This window comes from Emys orbicularis, chromosome 2 (assembly GCF_028017835.1).
Source record: "Emys orbicularis isolate rEmyOrb1 chromosome 2, rEmyOrb1.hap1, whole genome shotgun sequence".
NCBI classification, from domain to species: Eukaryota; Metazoa; Chordata; order Testudines; family Emydidae; genus Emys; species Emys orbicularis.
The window spans coordinates 43,824,588-43,843,832 of NC_088684.1; the positions used below are offsets into that span (position 1 = coordinate 43,824,588).

Sequence of the window (19,245 nt, forward strand, 5' to 3'; positions counted from 1 at the left end):
AGACAGAACAGCTGTACGATTTTCCTGTACCTGGACACTTGACTCCTAATGGGCAGATCCAATCAGGAGGTCCAGTTGGCAACCCTATCCTTACTCCGTCTTCTGGCATGGGAGTCTGTGTAAACAAAGAATAATCTACATTGACTCCTGCAAAAATCATGGGCTTTATAAGAGCGACCCTAGTCTCAGCCTCAGCAAAGGTCTACCTCCCTGTGGACAGATTCCAGGCCACGAACCGCCTGATAAGTCAAATCACCCTCAAACTTCAAACCACAGTCAAGGTCCAATCTTTCCCTGCCAGGCCACATGGCTTCATGTACCTGTGTAACACTGTTCACCAGGCTTTACCTTCATTGTCTACAGGACTGGCTCAAGTCTATTTACTCACCAAACAGAGACAGCATGAATACAAGGTAACAATCCCCGCCAAGGTTACAGCTTCTCTTGTATGGTGAATGAACCTGGAACAAATGTCAGAGTCCCTTTCCTTCCATCCAGACCCAATGCAACCATAACTGTGGACACATCCCTCATAGATGCACAGTCCATGTGGACCGGACAAAAGGCATGTTGACTCCCCGAGAGGCCAGGATGCATATCAATCTCCTAGAATTAAGGACTGTCTGCCTAGCCTGTAATGCAGTGTTTAATTTATGCCAGCCCCAGCACTTCTGGGCTTGCCACGTCAGTTATGAAAGAAAAAAAATTGCTTGAGCCCCAGCACCTAAATGCTTGACCCCAGCACCTCTTTCATTACAACTTAAGCACTGCTGCTTAGACCTCCACCCAGACTCCTCCCACTTATACAGTCCCATCATATGTAGATAATTTCAGACAACATGATGACCTTCTGTATAACAAACACGGTGGAGTGAAATCTCTTCTCCCTGTAAAGGCAGTCAATTTATGGAACTGGTGCAGCAGGAAACCACATCATGGTCTCAGCAACATACCTGACAAGTGTGCAGAACTCTCTGGTGGACAAAATTAGGACACCATTCCATCTTGAATGAAATCTTCACCTGGTGAGGAATGCCATCTTGGGACCTGTTGCCTCCCAGATGAACAAGAACTTCAACCTAACCTGCTCCAGAGCAGCATTAAGCTGGGACTTCAGGGGTGGTGCCCTTTTATTGTCTTGGACAGACCACTTGAGATACACCTTTCATTCCATCCCACCGCTACTACAGTTTTTGTGAAAGATTCATCACAACAAAGCTTGAGTCATTCTTGTCACACCTAACTGGCCTAGACAAATCTAGTTTCCCAGATCTTTTACCCATTTTCTCATCAGTATCTGAACCTTCTCGAATTGTTAACTCAGTAAGATCAAACATGCCAACTCAGATCCTCTTCATCTCACAGCCTGGTTTTTGGATGGGTGTCAGACCTAGAGCATCCATGTTCAGACTACACCTCTACCTCAATATAACGCTGTCCTCGGGAGCCAAAAAATCTTACCGAGTTATAGGTGAAACCGCGTTATATCGAACTTGCTTTGATCCTTTGGAATGCGCAGCCCTGCCCCCCCGAGCACTGCTTTACCATGTTATATCAGAATTTGTGTTATATTGGGTCGGATTATATCGGGGTAGAGGTGTAATCCCAATCAAAGCAGAAATGCTCCATCAGAAAATTCTGTCTAGCTAAATGGAGACGTTTCTCTACTTGGATACAACAGGACCAGAAATACCTACCAGAAAAAGTAGGTATTTGTGCTATGTCAGACTATTTCCTCATTCTCAAGACATCGGGTCTTCCTTTTAGCTCCCTTTGGGTCCATTTAGCAGCAACCAGTGCCTTTCATCCTTTGGTAGAACCATAGAATTATAGAAGTTTAGGACTGGAAGGGACCTCAATAGGTCATCTAGTCCAGTCCCCTGCATTCAAGGCAGGACTAACTAATAACTAGACTGTTCCTGACAGGTGTTTGTCTAACCTGCTCTTAAAAACCTCCAATGACAGATTCCACATCCTCCCTAGGCAATTTGTTCTAGTGCTTAACTATCCTGATAGTTAGGAAGTTTTTCCTAATGTCCAACCTAACCCTTCCTTACTGCAATTTAAGCCCATTGCTTCTTGTCCTATCCTCAGAGGTTAAGGCAAACAATTTTTCACTGTCCCCTTTCTAACAATCTTGTATGTACTTGAAAACTGTTATCATGTTCCCCCCTCAGTATTCTCTTCTACAGACTAAACAAACCCAGTTTTTTCAATTTTTCCTCATAGGTCATGTTTTCTAGGCCTTTAATATTTTTTGTTGCTCTCCTCTGGACTTTCTCCAATTTATCCATTCTGAAATGTGGTGCACAGAATTGAAAGGCTAAATTATATTTTTACTCACCCAAAAGAGTCAGATCCCTGAAAGATCGCATTAGGACCTTCTCCCCTGGCGAGAAACCAGCACTGCAATGAGATCTCCATCTTGTACTCCAAATACTTACCAGATCACGCTTTGAACTGTTAGCCATGTGTTCCATGTCCCACCTGTCCATGAAGGTCTCCTTCCTAGTCACCATCACATCAACTAGAAGGGTGAGTGAACTGGGAGCACTTGTGGATGACCTGCCATATACCACATTTCAAAGGGAGGTGGTTTCCCTTTGCCTCCTCCTGAAAATCATGCCTAAGATAATTTCTGAGTTACAAATAAATTGGCCTATTCACCTACTGGTATTCTTTTCAAAGCCTCATGCTTCCAATGAGGAGAAGAGACTTCTCTCTCTCAATGTCAAGCAGGCTTTAGTGTTCTATCTAAAAAGAACTAAACCAGTTAGGAAAATGCCTAGACTATTTGTCGCTATAGCAGACTGATTGCAGGGACAAGCATTATCTGCTCAGAGACTCTCGCAGTGGGTCTCTGGCTATATCATTTTTTATCATCAGCTGGTGCGTATTCCTCCCCCAGTGGGGGTAAGGGCCTATTCCGCTAGAGCACAGGCAACCTCAATAACATCTCTTCAAGAAGCACTTATACTGGACATATAAAAGGCAGCAATCTGAAATTCTGTCCATACTTTATGGAACATTATCCTTTAATTCAGGCCTCTTCTGCAGATGCAACTGTTGGGACAGCAGTATTATACACTATATACCAGCTGCATTCTTGTACCTCCTCCTGTTTGAATACTGCTTATCAATCAACAACGTGTGGAATACACATAGGGACCACCACTTGAAGAAATTGAGGTTACTTAGCTGTAACTGGAGGTTCTTTGAGATGTGTGGTCCCAATCTGTATTCCACTACATGTCAGTCTTCCCTCTGTTTCAAATCCTATCTGATTCGGGGTAAGAGAAGGAACTGGAGAGGTGTCAGTCTGTACCACCCCTTAAACTCTCTGTGTGGTGCATGAGGGGAGCAACTGTGCTGGCATGAACTAACGGACGCTACCTGATAAAAATCTCTTGTTGCAGGAGCATTGAACACATGTGTACCCACGTGTGAAATACAGATAGAGACCACACATCTCAAAGAACCTCCAGTTACAGGTAAGTAACTGTCATATTTCTTCAAAATGGAAAAAGAAAAGAGCTAAATAAGAAAACAAGGCAAAACAAGATTACAAATTCATGACTAGTTGAGTCACAATAACTAGATATACAATCTAATCTGTCAGGATACAATAGTTAGTTAAGAACTTCAACATTCTTACTATTATTGTCAACTTTAAACTCTGTTGTATTCAGCAATCATACTTACTATCAATTTCAAGAAAAAAACTCTTAAATGTGTAAAAGTACATATTGAATTATTTTTTCTTCACCTAGGCACTCCAATTCAAAATGACCTGCAAGAATTTTACGCATTAATAGAGTTTGTAAATCCAGGAATACTTGGTTCTTTGTCCACATACAGAAAAATATATGAGGAGCCTATTATTCGGTTCAGAGAGCCTTCAGCAACAAAGGTACATCATTTAAAAACAAGAATCTAGTCATAGAATATAATTCATAAGGAGAGTTAGAAAATTCATCTTCTAGAGAGTCAAATGTAATTTAGACTGTTTGTTTTTCTTCTTTAATGCATAAACTATGGCTGAGATTTTTCAAACAAGCCTGATTCCCTTGGGCTCCTCTGAAAATTCCAGTATCAAAACATAAGTAAGTTCATGTAATACTCACAGCGTGATTTCTCTGGGCATTTCTTTCTTTTATGTCAGACAAGGTGGGTGAGGTAATATCTTTTATTGGACCAACTTCTGTTAGGCCTTGTCTACCCTGGCAAATTACTGTGCAGTAAAGCAGCTTTCTGCGATGTAACTCCCGAGGAGTACACACTGCCAAGCCACTTAGTGCGCAGAAACTCCTCAGTTGCAGTGTTACAAAAAAACCCACCTCGACGAGAGTCGTAACGCTTACAGCACAGATGCTCCTGCGCTGCATTGTGAGTGTAAACACATCAATTGCTTTCAGTGCTGTAATTGGCCTCCAGAAGTGTCCCATAATCCCGCAAGTGGCCACTCTGCTCATTGTTTTGAACTCTGGCTGGCTGCCCTGAAGGCATGCACCTCTTTCCCGTTTCTGACAGCCCTGCATGCTGTGCTGATCTGCTCCAGAACACAAAGCAAACCATTATTGTGGAATGCTCGTGCTGTTGAACACAGAGGCGTGTGTGTGTGTGTGTGTGTGTGTGTGTGTGTGTGTGTGTGTGTGTGTGTGTGTGTGTGTGTGTGAGAGAGAGAGAGAGAGAGATTGCTGTGCAGAGAGCTGGTGAGGGAGGCGGGGGCTGATGTCGGGGTTTCCCCCTCTCTCCCTGCCTCAGGACTGGTTGCTTCCTGCCGCTATCTGAACTTACAAGACAGCATGCTGACACACTCTCTGTCCCCCAAAACACAGTCTCTCCCCACCCCGCGCCCCATATACACACACACACTCCCTGTCTCTCACACTACCCCCTCCACTTCAGTTGAAAAGCGGCTGGCAATGTAGTAGGATGCCCATGGAACAATGGGATTGGGAAGCCTGCATCATGTGATGCTGTGCCTGCCCCACGAGGCATTGTGAACCCTTCCCAAAGAACCCTGCGGCCAGTTGCACAGTGGGATAGCTACCACAGTGCACTGCTCTCTTTGCTATTGCAAGAGCTGCTAATGTGGATGCGCTCCACTGTCACAAGGAGCACAGTGTGGACATGCAACAGTGGTTTAATTCCAGCGCCTTAATAAAAATGGTATAACTTGTTGCACAAAAACTCTGCAGTGTAGACATACCCTTAGTGTGAGAGACAAGCTTTTGAACTACTCAGAGGTCTTCCTCAGGTCTGGGAAAGGTACTCAGTGTCACAGCTAAATAAGAGATCAAACAGATAGAATATGTGCTAACTACTTGCGCTAAACTAAGGGACCATTCAAGGTGAAATGGCCCGCTAACACCCCTGTAGTCATAGGACAAAAAGAGGAGTTAGTGGGTTGCAGATTGTTGTAATAAGCCAGTTTGCCTGTTATAATAAAACACTGGATTTATGGCTTATTGCAACAATATTTACTTTGCCATGAGTGCAGGTGACTGGACTAGTTGAGTTCTTGAGGTCCCTTCTAGTCCTACGGTTCTATGAATCTATATTTACATGTGACACGCTGAGTACCTTTCCCAGACCTAAGGAAGAGCTCTGTGGTTGTGTCTACACAGCAATGTAAGCCTAGGGTTAGTGGGACTTGAGTTAGCTGACCTGTGTCAGGGAACCCTGGGCTTGAGCGTCTACATTCCATTTTTTTACCCTAGGTTAAGAATTTTCTGACCCGTGCTAGAACCTAGGGCTCTGGCATCCACACTGCAGTGCACAGACCCAAGTCAAAGTAAACATATCCCAAAGTGCCTAGAGCCCCCTCATCCCCAGTGTCAACACTCCTAGCCCTAGGAATGTGGTGCACTGTGGGAAAACCCTACTGCTCATTCTGTTTCCTAAATGTGGTGGTGCTATTGATGGGACTCAGGTGCCCATAAACCGCATAATTAGCTCCTTTGGTGACTGTCTCAATAGAATGATGGCAGTTTGAGAAGGCTTTATACTGAATTACCATCTAATCTGAAACTTGGGCTCTCCAGCTCTAGGCTAAGTTACATTTACAGAAAAATGCCCATGTGCATCTGTTCTGAGGATAATTAGGATATCAGTCTCTAGGGCAATCAAATTATTAAAATGAAACTGCAATTCTTAAAAAATGGGATGTACAATGAAGGGGTTTTTGTTTGGTTGGTTTTTTATTTATTTTTGTCTCTTTGTTTTGAAGTTTGACATAAAATGAAGGTATCAGAGTAAAAACACAAACTCACACCTCAGCCTGGCTGTTGCCGGCTGCGGAGCGGTGAAGTGCACCCCCAGGGCTTGGGGTGCAGTGTGCTTCAACCACCCCCGGGGATCACTTATCTCTGCCCCTACCGCACCCCAGGAGGCAGGGATAAGGGATCCTCAGAAGGCTGCAGGGAAGTTTTGGGGCTGGTTCCCATTCACTGCCCTCAGTGCATGCAGCCCAGGTATCCCTGCACATGCAGGGAGGGTAGGAGGGGCCAAGATAGCAGAGTGGGGACCAAGCACCACCCTGCAGGGAGGGGGAGTGCCTGAGGACCCAGTTCAGCACAGTCAGGGGAAGGATGACTTGCAACATCCCTGCAGCCAGGAGCCATCTCCCACCTGTCAGCTTTGCTCCCTGCTCTGGGCGAGGTCCATGTAGCAGAGAGGAGGAGCCAGAGTAAGAAGGGGAAGTATGTTCAGCCAGGCAGTAATGGTACTTCTGGCTGCTGTATTGGCTGCCTGCAGTGCTGCTCCTCTCCCTCCAGGAACTCTGGGATACATCAGAGGACTTCCGGGCTCTGAATCAAGCCGGGGCCACATGCACACAGGAAAGCAGTAGGACTTGGACCCTAGGTCCCAGCTTAACACAACCCTGTGTCTGAACCCTAGGTTATCAAATTGCAGTGTGGATACAAGGGGGATTTGACTCGAGCTCGGGTTCAGACCCAGGCTTAAATTGTTGTGTTGACATACCCTGTGTAGTTCAAAAGCTTGTCTCTCTCACCAATGGAACCTGGTCCAGTAAAAGATACTACCTCACCTACCTTGTCTCTTTAATATCCTGGGACTGACATGGCTACAACACCACTTTTTTTCGTGTGTCAGACTCTATGACCCCAATTCCATGTTTTCCAGCCTGGAACATAGGACTGAGGGGGTACCAAACTAGTTGGGTGGGGAGGGCATTGTAATTTGGTCTAGGGCAGCTGTGGTAACACAGACTTCTCAGCCTCCTATTTGAAATTAGAGTTAAATGCTGTTATTTAATCAACTGTATTGGAATTATTTAACTTTTTAAGGTTTATATAATGTTGAGTTTTTAGAACACCTGTTTTATTGAATAATTAGTTCGTGGATTATTGATTAGATAATGATCTTAGATGGTAGGAACAATGAATCTAAACAATTGGTTATCATTCACTCCAATTAATTGAAGGGCTCCACATATAATCTTGTTCTACCACTGTCCAAATGGCTACAACATTTCTTTCCTTCTAGGTGCTGCATAAATTTGTCCTGGCAAACCCCACAAAAATGGTCACTTTCATGTCATCTTCCATCTCCTCAGCCTGTTCACCTGCCAGTGTAGCAGTCTGGCAGGAAGGGGACTGTGTGATTGGCTGGAGAAGGGAGAGGGCATATAGTGACATGAGGGGAAGAAGGGGAATGAAGCACTTGGAGGGATTGAATGGAGATCTAATTCTTCACTTCTGCAGTTCTGAGGAGCTTCTCATGGCAGTTGTCTTCCTCTGCTACTTTGTGAAGGAGTGGAGCTTCTGGCACGGTTTGGGAGTCTGGTCTACACTACAGACCTATATCAGTGTAACTATGTTGCTCAGGGGTGTGAAAAATCCACACCCTGGAGCAACGTAGTTATACCAACATAACCCCCCATGTAGACAGCGCTATATCGGTGGGAGAACTTCTCCCACCAACATAGCTACCGCCTCTCATGGAGATGGATTAATTCTCTCCTGTCAGTGTGGAGCATTTTCATTAAAGTTCTACAGTGGTTTATTTGGTAGTTGTTCCAGTTGGTGTAAATGCGCCTATGCAGCATTTTAAGTGTAGATATGCTCTGAGATGGCAGTCATTTCCTTTACTCTCCCTAAGGGCATGTCTTCACTAGTAACGTTAAAGCGCTGCTGAAGCAGCGCTTTAACGTGGCTGTGTAGTCACGGCACCAGCACTGGGAGAGAGCTCTCCCAGCGCTATGAAAAATCCATCTCCACGAGGGGAATAGCTACCAACGCTGGGAGTGTGGCTCACAGCACTGGTGCACTGTCTACAATGGCACTTTACAGGGGTGAAACTTGCAGCACTCAGGGGTGTGTTTTTTCACACCCCTGAGCGAGAAAGTTGCAGCGCTGTAAAGTGCCAGTGTAGACAAGCCCTGAGACACTGTTTCAACTCCTGCCACTGTCTGCCCATTCCACATTTTAGGAGCTGTACAAATTGCGATATGATGCCATTCATATATCACTTCAGCACAGTTCTGTAGAATTCAGTGCAGCTTTGCTGCATAAATCAGGAACCTTGCCACATAATTTGAGTCTATAGTGACTCATAGTGCATTAGCTCTTGCCTAGGTTAAGAGTTTAAAAACTCCTATGACAAACCAAATACATTGATATTAATTGAGAAGGAACTAATCATTAAAACCCTGTGTCAGAAAGTGGTATCATACATATAAACTGTGTTCACTACTACCTGATTAAGAATCATATAGCAAAAGAATTGTGATATAACTGAACATGCTTGTGAAGTCATATCTAAACCTCTGTTTGTTATATTAGGAAGAAAAGGAGTTAGGAGAGAAAAGAGCAGCAGAACTCACTCGCCTAACTGGACTGTTTATTCTTAGAAGAACACAAGAGATCATAAACAAATTTCTCCCACCGAAAAAGGAGAGCATACTTTTCTGCCGACCAACAGCCTTGCAGCTTGAACTCTATAGAAAACTGCTTAGTTCTCGAGTCATTAGATCCTGCCTACAAGGAGTACTAGAAAACAGTCCTCATCTGATATGTATAGGAGCTTTGAAAAAACTCTGCAACCATCCCTGTCTTCTGTTTAAAGCCATAAAGGTATTTACTGTATTTTAATTCAACACAAATAATTAGACATTCCTACAGAATAAAAGTCATTAAAATGAGTTACTGTTAAAAACTGTATCAGTGAAGTTCCACAAATGCCCTCCCAAAATTATATGCTTTAGAGCTTTCAAAAAACCTAAACATTAGAAAGTCAGTTCTGTCAGTTTCATTAGGGTGGTGGTATTAAGTACTTCCAGCATTTCTGCTGTAATTTGATCATTTTCCACCACTTTGTTACTTTTCAGCTTTTTGACTGCAGTTTGTACTTCTGACATTTCTTGAACTGATGTTATTGTCAAGTTGATCAGGTTAACGTGCTTAATCAAAATCTGGTACTAGGTGAGGTTGGGTCTATTGAGGACATATTTTAAATGCTCTGCCCATCTGTTTTTCTGTTCTACCTCAATTGTAAACATTTTTCTGTCTTTGCTTTTTACTGGCCCTTGTCCTGTTTTGAAATTTCCACACAGTGTTTTAGTCACTTGGAAAACAGCTCTGTGGTTTCCTATCATAGCAACAGCTTCAGTGTCAACTGCTAGGTCTTCAATATATCTCCACATCTTTCTTTGCATTGCTTTTCACTGCTTTGCTTTCTTATACTCCTCTGTCTTTTCCAGTTGCTTGTTTGGTCTTAGCCTTCAGGACTTTCCCTTTCAGTACTTTCCATATGCCACATCCAGTTCTTGCTCTGTCTACAACTGCTGCAGCTTGAATCACATTGTCTCTGAGCACTGCCTATTTTTCTTCAGGTCCAGTCAGTGTCTCATCTTCCTCTGCCATTGGTGATGCCTCAAATCTGTTCCTTAGTTCAAGTTAGAATTTCTTGCAGGAAAAAAAGGCTGGATTCAGGCCCAAGAGATCCAGTGTAGATCAGATATTCATACTAAGGACCATCACAGAAGAATGTACAATGGCATGCTCCCCTCTTCATCAATTTAATTGATTTTTCAAAAGGCATTTGACAGCCTGCAAAGACAGATGTACATTCATAGAATTGTAGGACTGGAAGGGACCTCCCGAGATCATCTAGTCCAGTCCCCTGCATTTAAGGCAGGACTAAGTATTATCTAGACCATCCCTGATAGGTGTTTGTCTAACCTGCTCTTAAAAATCTCCAATGACAGAGATTCCACAATCTCCCTAGGCAATTTGTTCCGATGCTTAAGGAAGTTTTTCCTAATGTCCAACCTAAACCTCCCTTGCTGCAATTTAAGCTCATTGCTTCTTGTCCTATCCTCAGAAGTTAAGAAGAACAATTTTTCTCCCTCCTCCTTGTAACCACATTTTATGTACTTGAAAACTGTTATCATGTCCCCTCTCCGTCTTCTTTTCTAGACTAAACAAACCCATTTTTTTTTTCCAATCTTCCTTCATAGGTCATGTTTTCTAGACCTTTAATCATTTTTGTTATTCTTCTCTGGACTTTCTCCAATTTGTCCACATCTTTCCTGAAATGTGGCACCCAGGACTGGACACAATACTCCAGTTGAGGCTGTATCAGTGCAGAGTAGAGTGGAAGAATTACTTCTTGTGTCTTGCTTACAACACCCCTGCTATAACATCTCAGAACTATGTTTGCTTTTTTGCAACAGTGTTACACTGTTGATTCATATTTAGCTTATCATCAACTATGACCCCCAGAACCCTTTCCACAATATTCCTTCCAAGGCAGTCATTTCCCATTATGTATGTGTGCAACTGATTGTTCCTTCCTTAGTGGATTACTTTGCATTTGTCCTTATTGAATTTCATCCTATTTACTTCAGACCATTTCAGTTTGAATTTTAATCCTATCCTCCAAAGCACTTGCAACCCCTCCCAGATTGGTATCATCTGCAAACTTTATCAGTGTACTCTCTATGCTGTTATCTAAATAATTGATGAAAAATATTGAACTGAACTGAACTCAGGACCAATCCCTGTGTGACCCCACTCAATATCCCCTTCCAGCTTGATACTGAACCAGTGATAACTATTCTCTGGGAACAGTTTTCCAACCAGTTATGCACATACTTTATAGTAGCTGTGTCACCAGGGTCCCGGGGGTAGGGGGGCACGCTGAGATCGCTCAATTAGGGAAAACTGCAAAGAATGGGGCAGACAATCCCCCAAACTGGTGGTTATTCTAATACTTGGATTCATGAAGTCAGCAGCAAAACAGCTTCCACAATACCTTTCTGGTTACCCAAAAGCCAAAAACACAGTTCCCTTAAAGCAACCCAGCCTTTAGGCTCCCACCCAGACAGCCAAGTCAAATATGATGAGGATTACTGAAAATCTTGTTCATAATATAAAAAGTTCTACCAATCCCAAAGGATCGGACACATAACCCTCCAGGTTAATGAATATTTCAGATCTTACCCAAATACATGCTTACGGCCAATTCTTATTAACTAAACTAAAATTTATTTAAAAAGAAAAGAGAGAGAGTATCAGTTAAAAGATCCTGACTCCAGGTCTCATCCTTGACTCAGGCGTCCAGCTTCTGACTCGAGCTCTGACCTGGGCTCCTATTGCTGGCTACCAGCTCCTGCTCTAACCATTATGCATGACATCATGCCTCCAATACACACGACTGCCCATGTCCCACTCTATGAAAATTTGAGTAGCGCAAAAAACACAAACAATAAGGGAATTAGAACTGACACAGCGAGCATGGATCTTACGAAGGCCAGTAACTCTCTGACGGAGCTAGTGGAAGCTCTGCAGACTTTGCAGGCCCAGGTTTCCACCCTGTAGGTGCAGAACATGGGCCTGCAAGCTCAAGGCGCGTCGCCTTCAACTCCAACCCTTACTCCCTGTGAGCCCAGGCTCAGGCAGGGGGACTGCCTGACAAGTTCAATGACAATCATGACAAATTTTGTGCGTTCCTAAAACAGTGTCAGCACCTATTTCTGCTATGCCCATAGTTGTACCTAACTGACCAAGTCTGAGTGGGATCAGCCTGTTAGCTGGCAAGGCCCTAGCTTGGGCCTTTCCACTCCTGGAAAAATCAAGCCCGCTTCTGGGACAATTTGAGGACTTTGATCAAGCTCTGGCAGTGATCTTCAATGACGTAAGTCACGATCCTACAGATGAATCTGCTTCAGGTGTTGCGGCAGGACGCCAACCAGTTGTAAATATGCAGTGGAGTTCTGATGCTCACTAGTAGACACCTTGTCATTTCTGGCTTGGCCTAAACAGCAGTATTAAAGATGAACCGGCATGGGTGGAATCCCTGTCCAGCATGGATGCCTTAGTCAACCTATGTATCAAGGTTGATGACCACCTGACCAACCCCCACCATCCTGGCTCCCGCTAGCCCTGACAGCTCTGGCCCCCTTCTCCACTAGTCCCTTCTCCATAGCCCGAACCCCTGCAAATCAATCAGGTATGGCACTGCCTCTGGCATGGAGAAGAATCAACACGAGACATCAGGCCTATACCTACACTGTGGGGAACCGTGATGCTTTGGATCAAGCTGCCTTGCCAAAATCCGCTTCTGCGCCCTGGTCAGGAAATGCCAAGCCCCAGCCCCTGATAGGAGGATCCCCTCTCTCCAGAAGTCTGCACCAATGTTTGTCCACCGGTTTCTTGTTGATGGCCAATCAGCATTCAACACATGCCCAACTTTCTCTTCAGCTATGGCACACTTCAATACCTGATACCAACCAACCCAGTGGACTCTGGTGCCTCAGGCAATTTTATGGAACTGGAGTTTGCCCAAGCACGCAAGGACTCCCCCAAGTTAGTGGAGTCCATAGATGGGTCATTCCATTTATCAGGACTGGTCATCCACCAGATGGCTCCCTTAGAGGTAACTGCACTTTGAGGCCATTGAGAAATCCTCTAGTTTGGGCACTGCATTTGTTAGTTGTCCTTGGCATCTCCTGGCTCATCTCCCATGACCCGCGCATCTGCTGGTGGACACACACAGTACACTTTGACTTCCCATTTTGCTGACAGTCCTGTTTCCCAAGAGCTGACCCAGGACCAGCAACTCTTTGTGGCTTACTTGGTCCTCCAGAGAATTCAAAAATGCGAAGAGAGGATCCAAAGGTGACCCTGACAACCCCCATAATGGCTCCCAGGATTCTTATTAAATATCAACACTATGCCAATGTGTTAATGAAAGAAAGCCAACACCCTGTCACCCCATTATAGCTACAACTGCCCCATCAGCCTTCAGGCAGAAGCAGAGGTTCCCTTCAGGCATGTTTATTCCCTCTCCAAACATGAATTACAGGCATTCTGGAGCTATCTCGAGGAGAACTTACAGAAAGAGTTCATTCAATCTTCCATGTCCCCAGTGGGGGTCCTTTGATCTTCTTTGCGGCAAAGAAATGTGGCTCCCTCTTACTTTGTGTGGACTACTGAGCTGTGAGGAAGATTACAATCTGAAACCAGTACATCTTACCACTTGTTAGTGAGCTGTTTGAAAGACTCCGCTCTGCCAAGGTCTTCACAAAGTTGGACCTTGGTGAAGCTTATAACTTGGTGAGGCTCCAGGAAGAAGAATGGAAGACTTTCTTCCATACCAGGTCTGGGCATTTAGACTATTTCAGCGGTTCTCAAACTTTAGCAACCCGAAGACCCCCATTTTGATTTAATTTTTTTCACGGACCCCCAACCCTGCCACTCAGCCCCAGGCCCCACCCCCACTCCACCCCTTCCCCCAAGGCCCCACCCACCTCTTCCCGCCCCTGCTCCACCCATGCCCCTCCTCTTCCCTGCCTCTTTCCTCCCCCTCCCTCCCAGCGCCTCCTGCACGCCGCTGAACAGCTGTTCCCCGGCGTGCAGGAGGTGCTGGGAGGGATGGGGAGGAATTGATCAGTGGGGCCCGCAGACCCTCTGGAGAACCCTCATGGACCCCAGTTTGAGAAACACTGGGACTATATGATCATGTGGTTTGGGTTATGCAACACTCTGACAACCTTCCAGTGTTTCATAAATGACATCTTTAAAGACATGCTGGACCAATTTGTCATCATTTGTCTGGACGACATCTTTGTTTTCTCCAAAAGTCAGGCCCTCCACAGTCGTCATGTGCACATTGTCTTGGAGAGACTCCACCAAACCCACCTCTACGCAAATCTCAAGAAGTGAGAGTTCAGTCAGGAGACAGTGGAATTTTTAGTATACAGTTACAAACACACGAGTCAACTACACACCTCATTCGGAACTGGAAGTATGCAATCAGGCAGGAGGTCAACCAATGAAATTAATAGGCAGCAGATTTAAAACCAAAAAACAGAAGTACTACTTCACACAATGCAGAATCAACCTGTGGAACTCCTTCCCAGGGGATATTTGTGAAGGCCAAAACAATAACAAGGTTCAAAAAAGAACTAGATAAGTTCCTGGAGGATAGGTGCATCAATGGCTATTAGCCAGGATGCAACACCATTCTCTGAGTGTCCCTAGCCTCAGTTTGCCAGAAACTGGAAGTGGATGACAGGGGTGGATCACTTGATGATTGCCTGTTCTGTTCATTCTCTCTGAAGCACCTGGCGTTGTCCACTGTCAGAAGACAGGATACTGGGCTAGATGGACCATTAGTCTCACCCAGTATGGCCATTTTTATGTTCTTATGACAAGCATCATATTGGACGAGGGACCCCAGTTCATCTCCCGATTCTGGCTGGAATTTTTCAGACTCCTTGGCATCAAGTCTCTTGCCTCTCCGTCTATCACCCACAGACTGTGGGGAAACAGAGTGTCAGTCAAATCTTGGAGCAGTATTTTTGCTGTCTTCTGAGTTACCACCAGGGCGTTTGGCTCCCCCTGCTGTGCTATAGAACAGGTAAAGCCAGTGGCCTTCGAGTCAAAGCTGCTCAAGTCCTTGAAGATCCACCCCATCTTTCACAACTCCCTTGTGGAGACCTACACCAGGAACCCATACTCAGAAACCAGGCCCCGAGACGCCTACCAGGTGCCCTTGAATGTCGCGAATCAGGCATTGCAGCCAAGCCAGTTTCCGGGCAACCTAACAAGTGCAACTAGCCTGTAGTAGGCTGCCAGATTGGATACACAGCCTGATTGGTGGGAAATGTCAGAAGATTGCTCTTTACTGCAGCAGCAGTAGTTTGGTGGCTGCTCAGAGCTAAAAGCTCTTGCACCTGCTTGTTCCCAGCTTTGCTCCCACATTGTTCCAGTCCTGCTCCTCCCTTGTTCCTCAGGCTCCACCCCCCCCCCCCCCCCCGCTCCTTTGCACCCAACCTTGCTCCTGCCTTGCTGCCCTTCAGATAACCCATCTCTAACCTTTGGCTCACATTCCTGACTCCAGCTCTGATCCTGGCCTCCTATTCCTGCCTACCAACTCCAGCTCTAGTCCCCTGGAATTATTTGGTTTCCAGGCCCTGTGGATCCTCCCCTTAGGCTGGGGGGAGGTCATTAATTTGCAGTGGGCGGGCTCTGCAATATTAGGCACAAGGAAGGAGGCCCTAAGGTAAGGTTGAAGTGGAGCTTGAGGAAGTGGGGGCTGCTGTGAGGAAGTAGCCCAGGGAATTGTACGTGTCCTGTTTATAAAAGGTCAGCTACCATAGCTGATACTATTAGGGTCCCTGGGCTGGAGCCTGAAGTAGAGGGCGGGCCCGGGCTCCCGCCTTTGCTCCCCCTGATTAATCACTGAGACTGGGAGACAACAGAGACTGTGCAAGGGAGTATAGTTTCTCCTCACCTCCCTTGCTGGCTTATGATGAAAATGGCTCAGTAGGCTGTGACCCTTGCCTCTAGAGAGAGAAGGGCTATGTGGAGGGTCACAGTGAAATCAACCAGATGAAATTGGCTCAGGGGAAGGGGGGATGGGAACAGGGGGAGGGGGGGCCAAGAGGGTGGATTTGCGGCCAGAAACGGGGCCGTGGCCAGGGGCTGAGGTTGGGGATGGGGGCGGGGGTGGAGCTGCAGCCAGGCTGCGGTAGGGGGCAGGGCTGGGAGCGGAGCCAGCCAGGACGAGGCTGGGCCCAGGCATGGGGCTGGGAGCTGGGGATGAGGGTGGAGAGATGGGGGTGGAGAGGGGCTGGGTGGTGGTCTCTCCCTACCCCACAGGCCCCGCCATGTCCCCCAGGACATTCCTCTACACCCCCCTGGGGGGGTGGGGTACGCCCCACAGTTTGGGGACCTCTGCTTTGGAGTCAACATCTAGTTGAGATGTAGACGTGTAAACCTATTGCAAGAGCTATTGTTTCAGTCTGTGTCTGTGACTCAAAGAGAGAATACTGTGTTCAATAAATTTGCTTCACCACTGTAAATGCTAGAAACTTTTTTTTAACATGAAAGCTTAACTTCTTTAGAAATTGGTGGGATGGAGAGAGAGATATAAACACAAGTTGGTTTTATTGCTGTTATTTTTATTACACTGATATAGCTATTGTTAGACTGCAGCTAAGTGATTTTACCATTTTTCCTCTACCCCTTCATTCTGGCTGCATTATCCCTTTGATAGCTGCTCTTCATCCTCTCAGTTCAGTAATTTAATCGCTGGTTGGGAAGAGAACAGTTTTCTCAAAAATAAATGCCCGTAGAGCTCCGTAATAAGCTGGCACAGAATGAAGCGGGAGCAAACAAAGCATTACTTTACCTCTCATATGTTTCTGATGTCATGTAACTACTTCTTTTAAATCAGAGAAGCAGGAGTGAGCAATACTGTTTTCTTCCCCATCCTCTATCCAGTTGTAGATGAGACATTAGTGTATAGGGTATAGAATCAAGTTGAATTTTATTATAATAATGGTTTATAAAAATTGCAGTAGAGCCAATGATGAGAGGTTATCAGCCAGATGACTTGTTTGTTCATTAAAATCTGTGTGCTCGTTCGTGGTCTTGTCTTTCTCTAATGCTTTCTGTAATCATAATGAAAATATTGACAAAGCTTTTTTTTTTTTTTTTTAAGTACCTTTTCAAAAAGTCATGCGGTTACCACAGATGAATCTTTTTTTTTTTAATAGGAAAAAGAATGTAATCCAACTTGTGATGAATCTGAGGAATCCAATCTTTATGAAGGTTTAAGAGATATTTTCCCTCAAGATTATACCTCCACCACTTTCACTGAAACTGACTCAGGAAAATTACAGGTCCTGGCAAAGCTGTTGGCAGCGATCAGTGAACTCAGCCCTTCTGAAAGGTGAGAGAGAAAGAAAGGTAGGAGAGACATATTAGGTACTTTTGAATTTAGATGATTCCTTTGATTATCCCATTTTCTGTTTTCACACAAACATGATGCCAAAATATTTACCCTGAGGGATCTGTCACTCCGCACAGCTACCAATCATACTTATTCATACGTACTTGTATTCTACTCTATAGCTTTGCCTCTTGTTAAAATTATTAACATAGGAATTACAGCTGGTGGACACTTGTCCAAGTTTCTGTTATTTCTGGACAGATATCTAGTTTTTCTTTTTCATGCTGAGTTCTACCAACTAAGCAGATGTCTCACACTGAAACTACTGTTCTGTGACATACTGCCTGTTACTTGCATAGACTTTCCAGCACTTTGTATCTCTTGGGGCAATCATTTAATGTGCTCAGTATTTTAAACTGTTCAATAAAATATTTTTTAATTACTAGACTGTGAGCCCTCTCCTGTATAGTCATGTTTATGACTAGCTGTCATTCAGGGTTTTCCTTTTACTCCATTTTAGGAGACATTAGCTGTCTATAAGTTCCTTTTCAAAAGAGAATGTCAGGAAGAAGCACTCCCCAGTGTGTCAGTATAAAGGGAGCTGCTGTCTCCTCCTACTGTTAATTTACAGCAGAGGTTTTCAAACTGTGGGGCACGTCCCCCTAGGGGGGCACAAAGGAACATTCAGTGGGGCAAGCAGTGATACCAGGCAGCTTGGGCATCAGCCCCATGCAGCGGGGCTTGGGGAGGAAGCACCACCTCCACCCACTGTTTTCAAATTTTTGGAGCGGAGCCCCCACTTTGTTATAATTTTTGGTTGCGTGCCCCCTCCCCCCCCCCCCCCCCCCGCCCCAACCCTGACAGGCTGGGTGGCCCGCTGAGGTGAGTCAGGGAATGGAGGTGGCTTTCCCTCCCTGAGCCCCACCATGCGCGGCTGGCCCAAGCCATCTGGCCTCACCGCCTGCCCCCCTGAATGTTCTTCTATGCCGCTCTAGTGGGGTGTGCTCCACAGTTTGAAAACCTTTAAAAGCTGTTGCTAAATGGAAGGCAGATGTAGTAGAAGTAAGTGGGATATCAATAGCTCAAAAGACCAGGAAACCAAGTTTACCAAAAATCTGTAATATTTACAAAGTCGTTTGCCCTCCTTTTTCCGTCATCCCATTTTGCCAAACCCCAGCTTGGGGAGGAGGAATTTTCTTCAGATAAATGACCCCCATTTAGCCCATCTGTAATTCCACTCCCGCTCAGAAATCTCTCAAATTGTGCAGTGATGTCACAGTAGCTTTTTCTTTAAGTGGAGCCACATACAGGCGCATATAGTTCCTCTTACAAGACCTAGTTTGTGTAAGTAGAAATTTTATAATCCTATCTCTGTGTTTGGTCCTGTTTGTACATTAAGCAAAATCCTGTTGAAAAAATAACATTAATAATTTATTTGAATGCTTCACAGTAGGTCTGATGTGTCTTTATTTGCAATGCCAAATACTTCATTTTTAAAGAGAGGTGAGTAAATTCAGGCTGATGTGCAATTTTTGTCTGAGTTGTCATTTGATTTCTTCAGTTGTCTACAATAAATAAGTATAATGCTTTATTAGATTTAACTACTAATGCACAACATAACAAGTTCTTTGTTTCTCTGATTGACAGAATTGTGTTGGTATCTAATTATACACAGACATTGAATATTTTGCAAGAGATGTGCAAACATTATGGATATTCTTATACAAGACTTGATGGACACACTCCTATCTCCCAGAGGCAACAGATTGTGGATAGTTTTAATAATAAATTCTGTTCAGCATTTATCTTTTTGCTGAGTTCGAAGGCTGGCGGTGTAGGTCTGAACCTTGTTGGAGCATCTCATTTAATTCTGTATGATATTGACTGGAATCCAGCCACAGATATTCAGGTTTGATACAGTTGTGTGTATCGGGGATGGGATGTAGACCAAATGGGATTTTAATTGATGAGATAGATTCTAAAATGTCAGACCTTAAACCTCTGGTCCATTTTGAATATTGCTCAACCTGCATC

At 44.8% G+C, this 19,245-nt stretch overlaps 1 protein-coding gene across 1 annotated transcript in view; it reads left to right on the top strand.

Moving 5' to 3' along the window:
* RAD54B (RAD54 homolog B) overlaps positions 1-19,245 on the top strand; it is a 114,516-nt gene that overhangs the window by 89,682 nt on the left and 5,589 nt on the right. The window contains 4 exon segments of the mRNA XM_065399320.1: positions 3,771-3,910; positions 8,811-9,101; positions 17,036-17,211; positions 18,859-19,120. Of these exon segments, the coding sequence (XP_065255392.1) occupies positions 3,771-3,910; positions 8,811-9,101; positions 17,036-17,211; positions 18,859-19,120 (869 nt within the window).